Source organism: Giraffa tippelskirchi, chromosome 11 (genome assembly GCF_054371585.1).
Source record: "Giraffa tippelskirchi isolate mGirTip1 chromosome 11, T2T-mGirTip1v1.2.pri, whole genome shotgun sequence".
NCBI lineage: Eukaryota > Metazoa > Chordata > Mammalia > Artiodactyla > Giraffidae > Giraffa > Giraffa tippelskirchi.
The window spans coordinates 134,530,282-134,543,360 of record NC_137285.1 but is presented as its reverse complement, the minus strand read 5'-3'; the positions used below and the strand labels follow the sequence as shown (position 1 = coordinate 134,543,360).

General features: G+C 40.6%; 1 protein-coding gene across 1 annotated transcript in view; it reads right to left on the bottom strand.

Annotated features, from left to right (window-relative positions):
• KIAA1549L (KIAA1549 like) overlaps window positions 1–7,388 on the bottom strand; it is a 286,023-nt gene extending 278,635 nt beyond the window's left edge. The window contains exons 1-2 of the mRNA XM_081538083.1: window positions 7,346–7,388; window positions 6,155–6,217 (exon numbers count right to left, since the gene is read on the bottom strand). Coding sequence (XP_081394209.1) covers window positions 6,155–6,217; window positions 7,346–7,388 — 106 coding nt within the window. The remainder of the gene's footprint in view (window positions 1–6,154; window positions 6,218–7,345) is intronic.
• Between the last annotated feature and the right edge of the window lie 5,691 nt (window positions 7,389–13,079).

Here is a 13,079-nt window from a genome sequence, read left to right as displayed (position 1 = left end):
GTTTCAGCTGTACAACAAAGTGATTCAGTTATACACATACATGTGTCTATTTTTTCCCAAATTCTTTTCCCAATAGGTTGTTATAGAATATTGAGCAGAGTTCCCTGTGCTATACACTGCTATATTTGTAATGGATAAGCAACAAGGACCTACTGTAAATACAGTATCTTAATCTATTTCTTTTGGTTAGGTGTTTATACATCTCTGTTTATTTCATCCTTCCCTCTTCTTATGGATAGTTTTCTGACAAAAGACTAGAGTCTGGGGAAACAGAGACTTGAAGCTAAGCTGCTGGACCATCGGCAGCTCCCTTCAATGAGTGGAATGGTGGGTTTCTAATGCCCTGATGGTCACGGGATAGGGTATTCTTCAAACAAAAGTAGTTACACCTCCTGCTGCCCAGAATGCTGGGTTACCATCTTCAATTGTGCTAGATGAGGTCTTCAGCCTGTATAGTCCCATAATAACTAGCAAAGATGCAGTGCCAGGGGTAATAAGATATGGAGGGTTTTACTTGTATTCCTACGGAAAAAGAAAAAATGCAATCAATTTCTTCCAGTTAGCCTCAAACCTACCCTCAAAGAAATGAGTCATAACAATAACAACAAAAAATTACTTAAAAGGTGCCACAATCAAACACTCAAACCACAGGAAAACTATCAGAGATTCTGGCTTCCATGCTGTATTCTGCTAAAAGACATCTGCTGCTAAGTCACTTCAGTTGTGTCCAACTCTGTGCGACTCCATAGACGGCAGCCCACCAGGCTCCCCTGTCCCTGGGACTCTCCAGGGAAGAACACTGGAGTGGGTTGCCATTTCCTTCTCCAATACATGAAAGTGAAAAGTGAAAGTGAAGTCACTGAGTCGTGTCGACTCGTTGCAACCCCATGGACTGCAGCCTACCAGGCTCCTCCGCTCATGGGATTTTCCAGGCAAGAGTACTAGAGTGGGGTGCCATTGCCTTCTCCAGCTAAAAGACATCAGGATGACTTTGAAAACCACATAAACTTTTTTGACAAACAAAAGACAGCTGATCACAATCCACCTGAAGTACAAATGAGTACAATATAATCAGAATTTGTTTTACACACAGGAAGGAAAATCTCACTTTAAGGAGCAACCATCTGTCTTCCAAAACTACAGAGGTTGAAAATAGCTGATTTTTTTTTTTTACCCTACCAGCGAGCCAATAAGAAAATACATTAAATTCCCTCATCAGTACATAGATGAAAGGGAGCTCCAGTATTTTCAGAAAAATACTGAAAGTGGGAGACAAGAGAAAAAGAAATTTAGACCTTTACTCTTCTTTCTAATCCTCTGGCCACTATCCATATCCAAATCTTAGCACCTTTTTTTCTGAGACAATTCCCAGCCTACTAACAGAAGTACATGATAAGCACAAAGTAAATAGTGGCTATTATCATTGCCCAGGACAGAAGGGGAATTCATTCATCTAACCAACAAAGGTTTATTTTTTGTTTTGTTTTCAAAGGGGTATATTTTTTATTATTAAAAAACTTATATACCATTAATCTATATGGGTATATCATAGTCTGTTTATCGATTTACATGATGAAGGACATCTGGGTTGCTAACTTTGGGTGATTATGAACAACGCTGCTATAAATATTCATATTTTTACATGCACATAAGTTTTCATTTATTTCATTATTACTAGGATAAATGCCTGGGAGTGGAATTGCTGAGTAACAGAGTAAATATGTATATTTAACTTTAAAAGAAATCATTTCTTAGATGGCTATACACATCTCATTCCTATCAGCAATACACGAGTTCAACTGCTCCAACCTCAACAGCAATTGGCACTGGTAATTTTTAAATTTTTACAAAATATTACCCATTATTTTAGTATGAAGTGGTATCTTGTGGTAATAATTTACATTTCCCTAATGACTAATGATGTTGAGCATCTTTTCATGTGCTTACTTTTAATTTATTCTTTGGTGAAGAATATGCAAGCGTTCCCAGGTAGCTCGGCAGTAAAGAATTTGCCTGCCGATGCAGAAGACGCAGGAGACACGGGTTCGGTCCCTGGGTCAGGAAGATTCCCTGAAGAAGGAAATGGCAACCCACTCCAGTATTCTTGCCTGGAAAATCCCATCAACAGAGGAGCCTGGCGGGCTACAGTCCATGGAGTTGCAAAGAGGCGGACACAACCGAGCAACTGAGCACATATGCACATTCGGGTCTTTTACTCATTTTATGTTTGTTGATTTCCTTATTATCAAATTTTGAGAATTCTGTACTTAAGTGCAACAAAAGCTTATTGAACACCTACTGTATACCAGGCACTGAGTACACAGCAGTGACCAAAACAGATTAAGCCCCTATCCTGCTGGAAGTGATGTTACAGTGATTTGAACCCAGGTTTCCTTATCTCCAAAGCCCATAGCAGCTAAATCAGTTTTAAGCACACTCAAATGCCTAAAGAAGCCATGCAGGTAAAATAAATGTGTTGGATCAGATACTGGCTGGCTGTTCACCAAACCTGTTGTCTTTTCTTTCGGGTTCATCCCATGTTTCCCAGCTTCTCTCTGCAGGCAGACACGGCCAAGCTACTGAGCCCTAATCCATGGAAAGTGGGCAGGGTGGTGCACAGCCCTTTCAGATCTGTTCCTGGCTCTCTTTCCGCTTCTATCCGCTGAATGCAGATAAGCACAGCATCCTTGGAAGCCACAGATTGACGATCGAGAGGCTACAAAGACAGGATCCTGGGTCCTTGAAATCACCACGTGGTGGAGAGCTCCTGGTCAATCAGGAGCACTTGTTGGTCTCTATGAGAGTGAGAAATAAAACTCCAGGGCTTTAAGCCATTATAGACTTGGAGGTTGGGTTGTCACCACAGTAAATCCATCTCAGCCAAGACATGACTAAAGTGGGACAGGTAGGGGTTGTGACAGATGCCCCCTCCCTGTCTAAAGGAGCTACTACTGCTCAAACTTAGCCAGTTGTTGCCACACTAGAATACTGGACCAGTCTTCCCTGACCATCGTCCTCCTCATTCACCAAGCCTCCCCCAGCACCCTGCGCTCCTCCTTCAGCTCTCACCTCTGCTGGTAATGGGATACTCATTCCTGTGATGAGCTGATTAACATCTCTCTCTCCAGGTGAGCCAATGTCTTTTTCCTCCCCTCCTGTTCTCCCCGCACCCAGCACTGTGCCTGCCACATACCTCAATAAATACTGCCTTGAATTAATAACACAAGGAAAAGTCAATCTGAAAACAATAGGCGACATTATTTAAGACTGCACGATATAGAAACTAAAGTGAAAGTGAAAGTCACTCAGTCATGTCCGACTCTTTGCAACCCCATGGACTATACAGTCCATGGAATTTTCCAGGCCAGAATACTAGAATGGGTAGCCTTTCCCTTCTCCAGGGGATCTTCCCAACCCAGAGATCAAACCCAGGTCTCCCACACGGCAGGTGGATTCTTTACCAGCCGAGCCACCAGGGAAGCAAAAAATCAAACCATGATGCCTGGAGAGGGGCAAGAGGGCACTTACTTCCTGAGGTGATGATCATGTTCTATATCTTGACAAGGACTTAGGTTACACAGGTGTGTGCATTTGTCAAGACTTGGCATTTCTGTATTTCTCCGTATGTAAAGTTTACCTCAAAAAAAAAGGAACCATAAACAAATATTGAACTCTCATCTGGTATGCATGCTGAAACATTTAGGGCTGAACTGTCCTAATGTCTGCAACTTACTTTGAACACATCAAGAAATAAGATGAATTGATAGAGGGACTGATAGAATAAACACATATATATGATAAAGCAAATGTAGCAGAATGTTCATAGTACCATCTGAGTGGTAGGTACATGGCTATTCACTGCACAGTACTTTCAACTCTTTTGTATGCTTGCAAATTTAATAAAATGGGGCAGGGCAGGAGGTGGGGGGGAGGCCTGCAGAGTAAAGCTAAAAATATATTGACATTGTAGTCAAATCTGGTTTTCAATCCCATTCCCAACACTTCCAAGCAACAGTGCCCTTAGGCAAGTCAGGTTCATAAATGTCTTCTCAGTCTTAGTTTCCTCCAAGCAAAATGGACAGGAACTATCTTTTAGTGTCACTGTGGGGTTCAATTGTATAAAACTCTTGATCCAGCAACTAACAAGTAGTAGTTGTTTCATAAATGTTTGTCCTCTTATTCAGAAGTCAACATAGCCACAAACTAGGGCATACCTCCAATGAGACACAAAAGAAGTGAGATTTGTAAAATTTCTCCCTTACTACATCTCCAGGGAAATTAAAAGAATAAATTAATTGTACTATTTTTATAGGTAAAAAGATGCTGACCTTCCATCAATCAGTAGGACACTTGGAACTCCATGTCTGAGGAGTGATCTACGCTGTCCACACCCCATCACTTGTTTCCCAAGGGTCACCACCATCCTTTGTGAGAGCCGGTCAGGGTTAACAACAGAGCCGCATCAGGCAGAAAGATGGAGGGATTGTAAGTAGTGCACCGAAGCCAAGGCTCCCAACCCCCTCTCCAGATGTGCAAGGGCAAGAGTCACCCAGACGGGCCTTGAAATCATGACGGCGTTTGACATGCTCTCAGAGGCTGTAGTCACCAGACGGTCTTGGCTTTTAGCATAATTACATGACCTGAGAAATGGCCTTTTGGTCATAAATAAAAGCCTCCAATCAAAACTAATAGTGTGTGTACAGCTGAAAGATGTCTAGGAGGCCACTGCATGGACCCAGCATCTCTAGGTTAGGAAGGTGGAAGAAAGGAGTTCCTTAATGACAGCAGCAAAGGCGGGGGAAGTGCTGACTGTGAGAAGCAGGGAAAAACTATCCCATTGGGACTTCCTTGGTGGTCCAGTGGTTGAGAATCTGCCTGCCCATGTAGGGGACATGGGTTCAACGCCTGGTTCAGGAGAATTCCACATGGTGTGGGACAACTAAGCCTGTGCTCTAGAGCCCACACTCCAGAATGAGAAGCCACCAACATGAAGCCCACGCACCACAGCTAGAGAGCAATCCCACTCTCTGCAACTAGAGAAAGCCCAAGCACAGCAACGAAGACCCAGCACAGCCCAAAAGTAAAATACATTAAAAAAAAAAAAAAAAAACCTGGGCCAATGCCCCTCCAAGAAAATGAGGTCTGGCATCTTAAAATCAGTAAAAGGTTTAATTATGTGTCACAAGTGAGGTACTACAGGCAAAGGAAGTTGCTTTTTTTTTTAGAAAGCATCTCCACCTGCCCGTAGGATGGCACACTTAGGACAACAAGCTATTTTAGGCTGCGTGAGCCAAATCTAACTTCCACCCTCTCTTCCTTGAACTCTTCTTCCGTTTTACATAACTATAAGCCCACCTACTTGGTTAGCCTAGACTTCAAACTCCTTGGAGTCATCCTGTACTTAGTGTGTAAGCGGCCCTGCATCCAGTCGGAAGATGGATAGGATCATCTTGGCGCTCAGCCAACCGTGTGCATCTCTTCCCAATTCCATTGTCACATCGGTAGCTTAAAATCAGCCACAGTGACAGTATTTATACCATGGAAATTGGCCAAGTCTATAAATCAGGCTACTGGTTGTCATCATTTTTCACAAAATGAGCACACAAGCTTGTGTTTACTGCAATGAAGGAGGAGACACATTTGGGGAAGTCTGCCCAATCCATACCACCTCATTTAAAACTGCACTCTACCCATGGCTATGGCCGAAGGAGGGGTCAGCCTAGGAAGGCATTTTTAAACACGTGCCCCTTCACCTCTGGCCTCTGCTGATCAGATAAGGGGTCAAATCTTTATTTTTTGGGCCAGACTATGGCAACCTGATGCTCCCTCTTGGGAAATATAGGACTGGGACTGAGACTGGAGGCTGGACACATAAATGGAAAAGTCCTGCCGACTCTGGCTGCTGTGAGCACCACAGCAAGCAAGGGCCCCTTGTTATGGGAAAACCCAGAAGCTACAGGTAAGCAAAGAAAGCCAGTCTGCAGAAAGAGGCAGATGGACAGACCCAGCCTGCAGGGAAAGACAGACTGGAGGCCCCCTGGTCCGTGAGACACAACTAACCTCAGCCTTTCAGTATCAAGAAAGGCACCGTAAAAAGTGGACTGAGAGCTGTGGAATCAAACTAATGGGTTCAAATCCCAGGCTTGACACTTACCTGTGTGACAACTGAATACATTACTGTTAAACTGCTCTTTGCCTCGGTTCCCACACCTGAAACCTGGGGGTCATAACAGAACCTATGTCACAGGGCTGTTGTGAAAATCAAATGAGTTGATACAGGAGTAATGCTCAAAAATGTTAGCTATGATTTCTATCAATTAGTTACATTGTCTATGTGGCCCCATTATATTTCATTGCCATTCCAAATCTGTCACATGAGATTTCCCTGTGGCCTGGGGCCCCCTACTTGAGCTAGTTTTAGTTGAGTAGTCAGTACTCTTGCCTGGAAAATCCCATGGACGGAGGAGCCTGTAGGCTGCAGTCCATGGGGTCGCTAAAAGTCGGACACGACTCAGCGACTCCACTTTCACTTTTCACTTGCATGCATTGGAGAAGGAAATGGCAACCCACTCCAGTGTTCTTGACTGGAGAATCCCAGGGATGAGGGAGCCTGGTGGGCTTCCGTCTATGGGGTGGCACAGAGTCGGACACGACTGAAGTGACTTAGCAGCAGCAGCAATAAGTAATCAGTCCCTTGAATCACAGAATAATGTAAAAATCCCAGGACGACTGTGTGACTTTTTGCCAATTACTTTCTCAACCCCCTCTTAGGAGTGATATAAGATTCAAACAAGACCATGAAAACTTCTACAATTGTGAAGTGCTCTACCAAACTCTGAGGACAAGTATCCCCAAAGGGAAAAGTAAATATATCACATCAACCATAACAGTGGGAAAACCCTCCTTTCAAATGTCATTATATTGCTGGACTATGGAGCAAGAACTTATACTCCATACCACTGGAAAAAAAGGTTTAGTTGCCCTGGGATTCACCAGGTTGATTCATGTGTTTACCTTCAGTATTAATAAGATAATAAGAGGAAACTGCCAAAGATAGCTCTATGGCAGTGATTTTTTAATATACTTCCATCCAGTTTAATTATATTCCAAAAATGCTCATAACCCAGGTCCTCCTATTCTTTTCAAAACAAAGACGCATAATTGATAACGCCATCTGTAGGTGTAGAGAGATATTTTGGCTCAGCTCTTTTCAATAAGGACTTAGAAGCTGTACTATTAATTTCAACACATTTTCTTCTCAAGCACATTTTTCTTCAGGCTCCCTTGGTTCACTCTAGGCGTTTGGTAAACAAAAGACAAGTGACGGAGGAGCAGCATTCATTACCAGGACAGAAGTAGAGGGCTCGGTCCGGGAGCCCTGGTTCCATCCTAGCACTTAATTCCATATTTCACATTGAAAGAGTAAAGTGAGAAATATCCTAGGCCTTCCTATTTACTGGCACCGCACAAATACCACAGTCATTTTGTGTTTCTGACGTCAGGAGGTTTTCTTTCAAGCTAAGAATAGATTTAACATATATAAATCAAAACTAATTCCCCTCTCGTGGTTAGGATGCATTAGGCAAAGTCTTGCCTGAGTAGACAGATGGCAGGTGCAGCAATGACCTTGGGCTAAAGCTTGAGGCACCTCCTTGGCCCTATTTACATCTGCATTAGTTGGTTTATACACAACGTTTATCCCTGTTCTATTTGGTGTTTAAAAGGGCCCATGATTTTTCTCAAACATGTGTGGAAATATTTTCCAGAGAAGGAAGTCAAAGAGTAGAGAAAAGAGGAAGAATGGTCTAAGGATGATATTTTAACTCTGTAGGTTTGAATTCAGTGGTTTTAAATTTGCTACCTTTTATAATAAAGGCTTTTCTGTATTTCAGGGAGAAGTTCAAATTCTCTTATGACAAAATTTACTCTTTCATATGGAAAGAGGGCAGCAATACAATGGTAAGTGAAAAGAGAAAGGTAAATATGACACCCTTTATATCTTAGAAAAATAAAGTGAGAATACGTATGTAAATTTTTGTATGAAAAAAGATTGGAAGGACCTATTATACTTGCTTGACAACAGAACTCTAGCAAATAGCAATTGAGCCACCAGGGCCTTTTTCATTTTGCTGCATATACTGTGCATTACTTGAATTTAATAAAGTACTGTATGTATTACATTTACAATTTTTAGAAGCCAATGAAGATTAAAGATAAGCCAACATTTGTCTGGGCATCAGGTTGGAATCATGACAGAAAACCATGGGAAATCTCTTCCCTTTTTAAAATGAGAGTCCTTGACTGGGCTTGCCACTAATGTAGGAAGAGGTAAGAAATGAATTGGTCTAACCCACAAAAACATCTGCTTAGGGCTCATAAGCACACAGCAAGGGGAATGAAGGAAGAAATGAAGATCCTGAGGCTTTTGTTCACAGATGGGATAACTAAGGCCCCAAAAAGTGACTTGATAGACAGCAAACAATCAGCCAAGAGTAACCCATTTCCTGAACTCATTCAACACAATTTCCCCTCACTCAGATCACTCTAGACCTGAAACCAAACTCTGTCCTAATGTCTAAGTGTCCACTGGCAGTCCTGAGAATGAGCAAATATACTAGAGATACCTGACCCTTTTTATTTTACTAAAGAAATCTTTGAGGGATCTTCTCCTTTTTAAGACCATAGGCCTAAAGAGAAAAATAATACCAATTCTACACAAACACTTTGATAAAAGAGAACAGAAAACACTTCCCTACTATTTTATAGAACAGCATTATCCTTATTCCAAAATCAGACAAACATTTCAGGAAAACAAAGCTACAGACCAATATCCTTCAGGAACATAAGGCTTTAACAATTCCTAATGAAAAGATTAGAAAATTAGACCCAAATGGAACAAACATCATGACTAAGCTGGAGTGTATCCCAGGAATACAAGATTGGTTCAATATCCTAAAATCAGACTAAAAAGAAAAACAGGCTAAAAAAGAAAAACTTTGTGATGATTTCAAGAGAGAAAAAACTTGACAAAATGCAATATTCATTCATGATAAAAAAAAAAATTCATAGCAAACTAGGAATATAAGTAAGCTTTCTCAGCCTGATAAAGGGCCTCTACAAAAAAACAAAAACCAAACTACAGTTAATACCATAGTAGTGAAAGACTGAATGTTTTCCCTCCAAGACTGAGATCAGGGCAAGAATGTCCACTCTCCCCATTCCTATTCAACAATGTACTTGACATTCTAGCAAGTGCAATAAGGCAAGAAACAGAAATAAAAGGCACATAGATTTGATAGAAGGAAATAAGACTATCTATTCATAGATAACATGATTTTGTATTTAGAAAAATCCCGAAGAGTCTGTAAAAAGCTACTAGAACTCAAGTGAGTTTAGAAGGGTCATGTGATACAAGATTAATTTTTTTTTTCTTTTTGGCCACATTGCATGCTTTGTGGGATCTCAGTTCCCTGACCAGGTACGGAACCTAGGCTCTTGGTAGTGAGAGTGCAGAGTCCTAATCACTGGCCTGCCAAGGAATTCCCACAAGACTAATATTTTAAAATCATATTTCTATATACTAACAAAGATATTTACCAAAGCATTGAAAAATGTGAAATACCTATGTACAAAATGCATATGCTGAAAGCTATAAAACATTGATGAAATAAAGAATACCTAAATAAAATGAGGGAGACATTCATGGATCAAAAAATTCAATATTGTTGAGATATCAATCTTCTCCAGTTGATCTAGATTCAGTGAAATCCCAATCAAAATTCACACAAACTCTTTTTTATTGAGATTGACAAGAAGATACTAAAATCTATATGGAAACGCATAAACCCTAGAACCTCCAAAAAGATTTTGAAAATGAAGAAAGGTTTTGGAAACTCATATACATGATTTCAATATTTATCACAAAGCTTGAGCAGTAGAACTCAATGGGGGGAAATTTTACCCTGAAGGGGACATTTAGCAATGTCTGAAGACATTTTGGTTGTCACACTGAGGTGGAGGGTGGGGATAGCAATCAGAGACCAGGAATGCTGCAAATATCCTACAATGCACAGGACAGTCCCCACGGCAAAGAATTATCCAACCCAAAATGTCAATAGCGCCAAGGTTAAGAAACTCTGAGCTACAGAAATCAAGACAGTGTTGTATTGGCATAAATAGAGAAGTATAGATCAGTGGAACAGTCTAGAATCCAGAAACAAACCCACAACATATGGTACCAAGACAATTCAGTGGAGCAAGGATAATCTGTTCAATAAATGGTGTTGGAACAATAAAACATCCACATGAATAAAACATTAACCTCAACTCTTTCCTTGCAGCATATACAAAAATTAATATGAAACAGACCATAGACTGAAAACTATAAAACTTCTAGAAGAAGTCGTGAATGCTTGTAAACTTGGGTTAGGCAAATACTTCTATCCTAGCACACAAAAAAAACACAAACCTTAAATTTAAAAGTTGATAAGCTAGAACTATTCAAGATTTAAAACTTCTGTTCTTTGGAAAACACTGTTGATAAAATGAAAAGAAAAACCACACAGACTGGGAGAAAATATTTGCAAAAACCCATATCTGATAAAGGACTTAAAACACACAATCAATTTTTTTAAATAGGCAAAAGACTTCAACAGATGCTTCAAAGTAGATATATAAATGGCATGTAAAAGATGTAAAGATATGCAACAATAACATCATTAGTAATTAGAGAAGTACAAACTAAAATTATCATGAGGTACCACTAAAAAACTATCAGAATAGCTGAAATTTAAATTTTTAAAAAGTTAAAATCAAGTGCTAGTAAGGATGCAGAGGATCAACTAAAACTCACATAGATAGGAATACAAAATTATACAGTCACTTTGGGAAAAGATTTGGCAATTTCTTATAAGGGTAAACACATACCTCACACATGGGCCAGAAATCTCCCTCCTAGGTATTTACCCAAAAGAGCGAAAACTGCCCACACAAAGACTTTTATGCCCCAAACTGGAAACAACTCAAAAGTCTATCAACTGGCGAATGGACAGTCAATTGTGGTATAGTGAAATACTACATGACAATAAAAAGGATAGGACTAGAGGTGCAATGACATATGATTCTCAGGAGTATTCTATTCAACGAAGAGAAGCCAAACACAAAACACTATATACTGTATGATTCCATTAATATGACTCTCAGATAAAGGCAAAATTATACATACAGAGAATAGATCTGCCTAACGGGAATGGGGTGTGTAGGGTGGGGAGAAAACTGCCAAGCAACAGGAGGGAATTTTTGGAGAATACAGAAATGGCCTATAACTGGATTGTGGTTGTAGATCCATGAGTGTATGTTTCTGTCAAAACCCACCATACAGAACATCTAAAAAGGGTGAATTTTACTGTATGTAAATTACACCTTAATTAAACTTGACTTTAAAAAAGAAGAGTGGCGGCTCCTGGCGTGCTTTCTGTACAGCATGATATCTCAAAACTCTGAACTCGGTGGTGACATTTGAAAACAAGATCTGAACTAAAGATCTAGCTTTTCTCCAGAAGTCAGAACTCTGGCACCCTGAGCCTCATTGCAGCTGGTCAAAGACAACCTCTTTGAACAAGGCAGGTCCTTTCTGTCTTGCCATACCCTTCCTCCTGACCCACTCATAGAGGTACTTACCCACCTGCCACTCCACCCACTAAGTAAGGGTTTCTGACCTGGGCTACAGGGTAGGGCCAGGTTCGAGTGGCTTGGTCTCCACTCGACCTCCAGTATTTAGGGAAGAGTTTGACATGGCATATGCCAGGTGCTTGATAAATATCACCCAATCAATGTGACTCACATGCCACCATCTCATCAGTGACAATAACTGACATTTCTAATACCCCCGTTGCTAGCTGTTCCTTTGGTCTTGGAGTCCCCACAGGGAGCCATCATCCAAGGCAGCCATCCCGTGATCTAGAATAATGTGTCCCTCTGTGTGTTTAGAAATCCCCTGTAACGTGTTGTCAAGCGATGAAAATGTTTTAGGGTCATTCCAACTATTCATTTTTGTCTGGAGAAGAGTGGAGTTGTTGTTTGTTTAAAAAAAAAAAAGAAGAGGAGGAAGAAAAGAAAGAAAACCACAATACAGGCTGGAACGTTGATGAAAATGAAAAAGGAAGCATGCACATTCATTCTGAATATTCTCAGATCACATTCTAGTAATTTAAGACTTGCGATAAGTAGGCTTCTGAGAGGTTCTCTTGGAAGGATTTCAGTATCTCGGTTTCCAAAGTGATGTTCGTCTTTAGGAAGAGTATGGAGATGTCTTTAGGGACATCTGACTTCTGTTTGATGTCAATATTAAAAGCACAGACTCACTGGTCCTCAAATCTTCTTCTTTACATTGTGAGATGGGGGAGAAAGGGGAGGCAAGTCTGGGATACTTTACAAGTATCCTTGAAGCACTAATAATTAATACTGAGAGTGAAAAAGTCCAAATATATTTTATTGGATTGTCTAAAAAGTGAAAAAAGTACAAGTATAATGTAATTATATCCTAACTAAACCCTCTTTTGACCCACCTCCCCTACGACTCTGCCTTTCTTTATAGAAAACTAAAAGAGTTCTTTTTCACTGTCTGATTTCCCTTCTTCATTTCTTTTTCTTTACATTTTGTTATTGTTTAATTATTGAGAGAATGTCTGTATACTAATGCATCTTTGCAATCATCCATGCTGAACAATTATGTGCACTTAATGAAACGATACTTACCAAAATCTGAAGTTCAGCAAAACCAAAGATACGAAGTGTACACTGAATGGCTTTTTATTTTTGCCTTGTTTTTTAGAACCGATTGCGGACACAGTGGGGAGAAGAATCGGGTGGGATGAATTGAGAGAGTAGCACTGACATATATAGACTGTCATGGGTAAAATAGCTAGCGAGTCGGAAGCCACCGTGTAGCGCAGGGAGCTAAGTCCGGTGATCGGTGATGACCTCAAGGGGCGGGATGTGAGGGTGGGAGGGAGGTTCAAGAGGAAGGAGATACATGTACACACAGAGTTGATTCACACTGTTGTAGAGCAGAAACTAAC